Raw genomic sequence first — 8723 nt, 5'->3', positions numbered from 1 at the left:
CAAACAAGAGACACATAAGCATATATTATTGTGTTAATCTGTAAATGTATATGTGTATATTTGTGTGCACTTATGTTGACTTGCTTAAAAAAAAGATTAGGTCATATATAAAATGTCATTAGTGGGATTATAATAATCTTTAATAATTTTCTGTATTTCTCAATATATTCACAATTTTAATCTAAATTTTATATGACATTTATAATCAGAAAAAGGTTCCAAATATATTCAAATAGACTAAGCAAATGAGAGCAAGAGAAAAAGAGTGTGCGTGTGTGTGTGAGAGAGGGGGGGGGAATTAAAGAAAGATGTACAAAGAGTGTATCTGTGAGGAGACAGTGCTCTCTAGAAGGAATTGAAAAGAAATTGAAAGGAGTGTGCAAGATTTTCCTAAAGTGTTTAACCACAAATTTCTATATGTGTGCTTTTGCACACACATGCAACTTTTATTTTTACCAACTCAAAGAAAACCTTCATTGCTCCCTTGGAATGTGAAAAAAATATATAGTTGGATGCAAATATAAAATTATTGTCATTTATTTCTGGTCTGAGAATTAATATTTTAAAACAGATAAATTGTTCCATTGGATTTAAATGACTTTATTGTGCTTTTTATGTGCACACACAGGAGACACTGTCATTTTGTTAAATGTCTGAAGAACATATACACAATTAAATGGGTTTTGAATTGTGGTATTTATGAAACTCTGATAAGCTTAACGAAACAATTTTCTGTTCTCCCACGCCTATATTCCAAATGGAATTGCCTCAGTCACCAAATCCATTTCTCTCTTCAATCTCATCTTTTTCTAAGTCCCCTCATATTGGGGCGCCTTGAACTCTTGAACTGCAACAGCTGAAATATGGCCTGGCGGATCATCCTGGTCTTCAGGCTATAAATGACCGGGTTCAGTACAGGTGGTAAGAGTAGGTAAATATTGGCCAAAATACTACAGATAACCCTTGGGGTAGAATTAAAGAGACGGTGTGATAAAGACAGGGTGATCATTGGCACATAGAAAACAGTAACAGCACAGATGTGACAGACACAAGTGCCTAGTGCTTTTTGTTGCTTCCTGGGGGTTACAATGGTCAGAACAGTACGGAGGATCAGGACGTAGGAGAAAAGGATGAACAGCAAGTCTGTGCCATTCAGGAATAGCTGAAGAAACATGCCCCAAAAGTTGCTGATCCAGGGATTGGAATGTGTGTATTTGATCATGTCTGGGTGGTAGCAAAACGGGTGGGAAAGCTCTTGGCCTCCACGGAAAGACACATTACTCAAGGCTAGAACACAGGGAAACGTGAAAATTACTTGTCGTATGAAGATGATGAGTCCGATCACCAAGCTCATCATGTCTGTGAGGACAATAGCATACTGCAGTGGGTTACAGATAGCCATGAAGCGGTCGAAGGCCATGGCTACCAGCACCGAGGACTCCAGAAAGGAAAAGGTGTGCACTAAATACATTTGAATGAGGCAAGCTTTTAAACTGATTTCCCGGGCGTAAAACCAGAGAACCCCAAGCACAGTGGGAAGGGTCGTGATGGTCAGACACAGATCAACAGCTGCGAGCATGGAGAGGAAATAGTACATGGGCTTATGGAGACTCCGCTCGGTAATGATGACAAACAAGATCATGCTGTTTCCCAAGAGGGCAATGGTATAGAGACAGCAGACAGGAATGGAGATCCAGACATCAGCATGTTCCAGTCCTGGGAACGCAGTGAGCAGGAAGCCGGAGGAGGAGGAGGACGTGGTGTTATTGAAAATGAACATGCTGAGATGAGGGCACACCCTGGAAAGAAAGACAATAAAGATAATATTTGCCATTTAATCCTTTTTTATAATCCTAGCTTCTTCATAAACGCTTCCCCGATTACACAATTGTATCTCTTTATTCAACACTCCCAATCTAATCCCTGTGTCTATCAGATCAGATCCTTCTACAGTGTTTTGGATTGCTCTTTTTAGAACCTGGCCATATTTTCCTGACTCCAGATTATAATCATTTCCAGATTATATCCATCAGTCTCCCTAGTTTCATTGTCACCTTATTTTCTAGGCTAGCCTGACTTGAAATAAAAAAATTTTTATAGACAGGTAAAACACAGGCATATATAATAAACAATATAACCTGGATGGGGGGTCTTTATATTAAGTCTCCAAGCTATATAAGTCACTAAAAAAATAATAGAGAAGTACACAAGCACCACTCTGGGCACCTGTGGGGCGTACTCCACAATGTCTTTGTTAGAAACTGGTCCTGGATGATGTATCCAGAGGTATCCTTGGACATGGTATCCTTGTACCACACTCCCCTCATACTCTCCTATTAGAAATATCCTTTTAGTATTAGGGCTTTGTTACTTCATTTACTGAATGGAATTAATTCCAATAACTCTTGCTTTTACCATTCCACATATTTTTGAGCCTGAGATTCACTGTGTCCTCTATTTCTGTCTCTCTCTATGGCTTTCCAGGTCTACCAACACAACTAGGTTCTATTTTTTCCTCTATCTTACACCTCAGGGTTTTTGTTTCTACTTCTCATGAATATCTACCAGAGGAATTTGAATCCATTTACTTGACTGTCCTGCTGAATCCTGTCCAGATTTCCAAACATTATTCTGGAATATACAACTTCAGATATTCTTATTTAGTCTTAGCAAGTAAGCCTAGACAAAATACCCTGCCACATCAGTTTGTACCTCAGTTCTGCTATTGTGTTCAAGTCATGACAGGAGTTTAATGAACCACTGTGGAGACCATGCCTTGCTTCATTAACTACAACGTGATGGGGCCATGAATGTTGGCACCATTTTATGATATTGGGAGGATACAGGAACAAATCCTGCATCCCTCCTTCTTCGTTTTTCTTCTCTTGTTGATTAAAACAATTATATTAATTTGAATGCTTATTCTATTGATGAAATTATTTTTTGAGTGTCTTGCCATGTCCATGTTGGAATGGACTTGAGATTATTTATAAGCAAGGTGAAATGTATGGAAGGCTCTCATGAGAATGCCATAAATGACTTTGGAAAAATTGTAAATGAGATGGAAGAATGGATAAAAGAAACCAATTAGGGACAGGCAGGCTGAGTTGACATCATAAGTTGGAATGACAAGGAGTTGAATGGATGAGAAAATCCCTAGAATGACAGATACAAGAGAACCCAGAAATGGTGTCCTAAGGAGACAGAAGTATAGAATTTATACTTAAGATGGCCATTCAGAAATTGTTTAACAACTATTGGTCAAAAGAATAATAATTCCTGATTTTTGTTTTTATTTAGGCCAAGTAGTCAACTTTAAAGAGCTGACTGGGAGTGATATATCTGGCCTAGTTGTTAAATGGACACGGTCAGTTCTAAGTGACCTCATCTTCCAGTAGTTATATTTATGCACTGCTGACAGTAAATATAAGAAATTTTCTAATTCCAGAGCATCATGTAAGGATAAATATGAGCAATGTTAATTTGTACACCTCCTCCAGCCTACTGATGATGATAATAGAAATACTCACTTCTTACCTCAACAGGAAAAAAATATTTTATGATGTTATATTTAAGTATTATTGTATTATAGTTGTCTAGGATTTGACTGGAAAATAACACTAAGAATCAGGAAAAGCATTGCCAAATGTGATAGAGATTACAAACATGCTGAATCAAATCAAACACTCATCATTTTAATTGTCAAATTGTAGTGAAAGTCAGGGAGACAGGAATGAGTAAAGAACAGTTTTCATATTCAAAATTTACTCAACCTAGTGAGAATAAATGAGGAAAGAAGCCAAGGCAAACCTTAATTAAGAACTTCTACTACATGGAGAAATGGAATAGCCATTCCTACCCAAAGGAAGATAGGAAAACAAAAGATAGCTGAGATTTCTGTGTCATTATTTCTCTTTTTTGCTACTAAGCACAGACATTAAGAGTATATCTCTTTCTTTATGGTAAACATCCAGGAATCCCTCTACAATGCATAACATATTGAATCTCCTCCAAAAGTATTTTACATATACTTTTATAAGATATAAATTTTTATTTCTGGATCACATTTCTTTCTCCAACCAGAATGTCAACTCTTTGGGAACAAAAAAACATATGGGTTTTTCATCTTTATATTTTCTCAGAGACAAGCACAATGACTGGCAATTAATAAAAACTAAATCAATTTTATATTAGATGTACTGACAGATGTTTAAATGACAAAAGTAGATAAAGAATGGATTAGAGAAATATAGATTGGATCTGGAAGTTTTGAGGGAAGAATGATCCATGTGGAAATAATCTCTCTAGACACCCTGAAGATCATCTAGTTAATTGGGAGAAAGATGGTAAATTAAGAGAAAATGAAAATAATTAAGATTTTTTTATACATACTATCCATTTTGGTAACCTCATTTTGTGTACTTTCAAAAAAATCTAGGAAAATTTTTAAATGAGTTTTTTTCCTGTTTTGAAGAAAGGGAAATAGAACGTGCTAATTAATGTATCCAACGTAAATAGATATAAATTCAATATCAGATTTACTAACTCTAAAGTTCATTATATCTTACCAAACTTCAGACCAAAAGAGATGTCAGCCTTATAAGACAATCCAGATAGTTGGATGCTATATTTTCTTCTTTTAAAAAATATATTATTTTTATATAGCTCTATAATTCAAAGGAAGGATAGAGATGAGCATAAGAACCTCGGTCCTCATGGCTCTCTAAAGAACATTTGTGCAGTACAAGTGTGTTTGGAAATGTGTGTAAATGTCTGCATATGTTTGTATTGTGTGTCTTCATGTCTTGGGTGTATGTAGAGGAGAATTCTAGAGTGGAAGAGTAATCAAGGGACAAATTTCCTATAAAGCAGATACCAATTAATTTTTGGTGTTTGAATAGTATCTCATGTCATTAAGGACCCAAAAAAAAAAAAAAAAGTTCCCGGATAATGAGAGGTGGGTAGGAAAAGAGAAGGTGACAGAGTCTCACTTTGCTGCTGGAGAAATTGTGTCCTATGAATGGACATGTGTAGGCAGGAGGAGAAGCAGCGTGTTCATGTTAAGCTCATACACTCAGGAGCTGCCTGTAGGACACAGTTCATTAAGGTTTTCCCTACATTGCTCACTAACCAGGAAAACGGATTAATGCTTTCTCTCTTCAGGTACAAGTGTCTATCTGACTGGTTAGGTAGAAAATAGCATCTGCCCATACATAAAGAAAAGGCTAAGCAAAATTATCTGAAAAAGACCCACCCAATTCTGTGCCTTCATGATATATAACTCAACATCCCTGTTTTATGGCATTCTCTTCATTTACCAACTTCTATCTTCTGTTCACTCCTCAACACTAGCTCTTATTCCTTCCACAATCCAAAACTTTCCTTGACAAATCCAGAATGTGTTAAACTGAAAATTCCCCTCTACTTCTAATCTTTGTCCATCTTAATGCTTGGACATTTACTTTGATTCTTAATAATGAATCAGAGTGAATATTGATAATTTTTATGTCAAAGTATCTCTTCTTTCTGCCTAGAGGGTGAGCTTCTTTATAGTTTGAGCATACACTCTTTCTCTCTCTCCATGTTAGCTACTAAAGCAAGATCTCAAAAAAAGCAGTTTCAATTAACAAAATTAGCTGCTAAAAAAATTGTAGCCACAAGCAGAGAGTTCTGGGTCCTAACTTCTTATCTCTTTGCCTCTTCTTTTCCTTTCTTTTCTCAATCTCCATATCTCAATCTCATCCCTGATTCATTATACCATTACTACTACCTCTTCACTTGCCTTAGTCGTCATAACTCCCATCTACACATTGCTTTTTCTTCCTCCTGCTCTTCTAGTATTCCTCATTTTAAAATTCTTCTCCATTTAAATCTTTCTTGCACGCTTCTTACCTGGTCACATCAGTGGAAAGAGCCACCAGCTTCTCTTCAGCCCCACCACAGAGCAGAGAATAAGCCAGCTCCCATGGTGGGCTCTTTATAGGCAATGACCCAGTAGAGTCACCAGGCAACAGAAAGTAAAGTTGATTACTTAAATATGCTGCTTGGAGCAAGAGTGATGCGACCCATAAGAATATGCTCCTCTACAGCAGCTCAGAAACAGCTTCAAACCCTGCTCCTAGGCCCAAGGCAAACCCCATCTATCAGAGCCTAGGAGAAAGTTCTGGCCTCAGGGACTGAAAATAATAGGAGACTGTAAAAACAGCCTGCCTGTGTCATATAAGTACACCTATTCCTCTTCCCCCAGCCTCAGGCTACAGAGTCTCAGTCAGAGAGGCTCTCTGAATGTCAGAGCTGGATTAGGATAGGACAGTAAGAATAATTCTTCTGTTCTTTCTTTCCAATATGTGTTCTTCCTAACAGGTCTCACTATCTGTCTAATCATTTCTATCCCCCCCCCCACACACACACAGGAACTGCTCCTATGAAGTCATCCTGAGTCACATTTGCAGGCAACCTACCTTGCAAGCAAAAGTAATCTAAGATTTGAAAATCATGTTTTATATATAACTTTATATATGTTATATATAACTATGTATGTGTGTATGTATATGTGTGTATGTGTATATACACATATGTATATATGTATGTGTATACACATACACACACACAACACTCCCCCCACACCATCTCTCTCTCTCTCTCTCTCTCTCTCTCTCTCTATATATATATATATATATATATATATATATAAATATATATATATATCTCCTTTAAATACATTGTACCAAATTAAAATCAACTTTATGAGTATTCTTCATTATTTCATAATGAGGAAGTGAAAACTCATAGAGATTTTTAATAACTTTGCCCAGCTAAAAGTTAACAAACTACAGAGTCTATGCTTAAGACCATGTCTACCTTATTTCAAAGCAATTGATCTTAAAAAATATGCTACACTACACTTGTTTGTAAATATTTCCATGCATATATTCAGGAAAAATGGTTTCAATATATTATCCTCAATCAACCCATCCTATATATTGCTTGATTCCCAAGTACATCTGAATTAAGCTTCATGTGAACCAGAATCCAACTCTCTGTAACAGGGAGTAAAGTAGTAATCCTGGTAATATCTAATTTCTATGGCTTTTTATACTCCTTGAAACATTTTTGCATCCATATTCTCACTGAATCTGTGCCAAGCACCCTAAGAAAAAGTGCTAATTACAATCAGTATTTAGAAGAAGTAACTAACTCCATAAATTGTACATCAAATAATGCTCAGAATGATAGATAAATAATACCCTTTCCTCTGGTCTCATCAGCAAATTTGAGTGACAAAATTTCAGAAGAAATATGAAGTTTGGACGAGGACAGAGAGAAACATTAGATCAACATTAATAAAGAAGTTTTCATTGATTTTTCCATTCAAGAAAATACATTATGATCCCACTATATGGTCTGAACCACATTAAGCACTTGGAATACAATGAAGTAGAAAGGTTCCTATTCATATGAATTATCTAGAATAGCAGGGAGGAAACACATCTGTTAGGTTATCATACTACAGTGCAAGAAACTGTAACCCACCCACAAAAATAATAAAATAAAATAAAAAAGACAAGAGTGTGGTGGCACACTCCTATAAATCCAGCTACTCAGGAGACCAAGACAGGAGGATTCCAAGTTCCAGGTCAGCCTCAGCAAGTTAATGAAACCCTATCTCAAAAATAGAAATAAATAAGTAAAAAGAACTGGGGATGTAGCTAATTGGTAAAACACCCCTCAGTTCAATGCCCAGTGCTACAATCAAAGAAAGTCAGAATAGCTGTACACATGGAAATGAGGTTGAAATTATCCAAAGTATATGTGGAATTCCATATTTTCCCAGCTCACTTGATATGCCATGCTTTCATCCTTTGTATATGATATTTCTAACTTTCCTCTCCTGCTTCCAACACCTTAGAAGTATACACTTATTTTATAAGATATATAAATAAATACAGGCACAAGAAAATAAACACCTTGTGTTCAGCACTGAACACTAGAATGATTATAATAGAGCCAGAATGGTCTGGAATTTTGTCTTGAAAAAGTTATTAACAATGATATAAAACAGAAAAATATTTAGCAATAAATATAAGTAATCTGTCAGTATATGCAACAGCATGGATTCAACTTAAGTACATCATGCTAAGAAACCAGACACAGAAGATTGCATACTAGAGAGTTCCATTTGTATGACACTCTGAAAATAAGAAGAATTACAGGAATAGAGAATGAATTAATGTTTGCAAAGGGGTTGTGTATGCATAGAGGAGTCACCCACAAAGGGGAAATGTGAGGAAATTTGGAGATGTGATAAAATTCTTCGGCTATTTTGTTTTCAGTGGTGGTTACATGACTCTATGCCTTGTCAAAACTTACAGGGGCATATAAAAAAATCTGTTAATTTTATTGTATATTAATAACTTTAAAATTATTATATAACATTTTGTTATTAAAAGTATCATTTTTTATTCTGATTTGTTTTACATGATGTCAGAATGCAATTCATTTCATATTGTACACATAGAGCACATTTTTTCAAGACACTGATTGTACACAAAATATTTTCACAGCATTCTTGTCTTATACATGTACTTAGGGTAATGATATCTAACTCATTCCGCCATCATTCCTGCCCCCTTACCCCCTTCTTCCCGCTGCCTCCCCATTGCCCTATCTAAAGTTCCTCCATTCTTCCCATGCTCCCCCCAACCCCAATGGCCATTATGCAT

The 8723-nt window shown here is 36.1% G+C and overlaps 1 protein-coding gene across 1 annotated transcript in view; it reads right to left on the bottom strand.

Annotated features, from left to right (window-relative positions):
* Positions 1-799: 799 nt before the first annotated feature.
* Positions 800-8723, bottom strand: part of OR51T1 (olfactory receptor family 51 subfamily T member 1) — a gene marked incomplete at its 3' end in the record, with an annotated part of 135866 nt that continues 127942 nt past the window's right edge. Inside the window, exon 2 of the mRNA XM_081280633.1 lies at positions 800-1799. Within this exon, the coding sequence (XP_081136759.1) occupies positions 800-1780 (981 nt within the window). The 5' untranslated portion in view covers positions 1781-1799. The remainder of the gene's footprint in view (positions 1800-8723) is intronic.

This window comes from Spermophilus citellus (genome assembly GCF_964194105.1).
Source record: "Spermophilus citellus genome assembly, chromosome: 2".
Taxonomy (NCBI): Eukaryota; Metazoa; Chordata; class Mammalia; order Rodentia; family Sciuridae; genus Spermophilus; species Spermophilus citellus.
The sequence above is the reverse complement of the archived record's forward strand: the minus strand, read 5'-3'. Positions and strand labels throughout refer to the sequence as shown.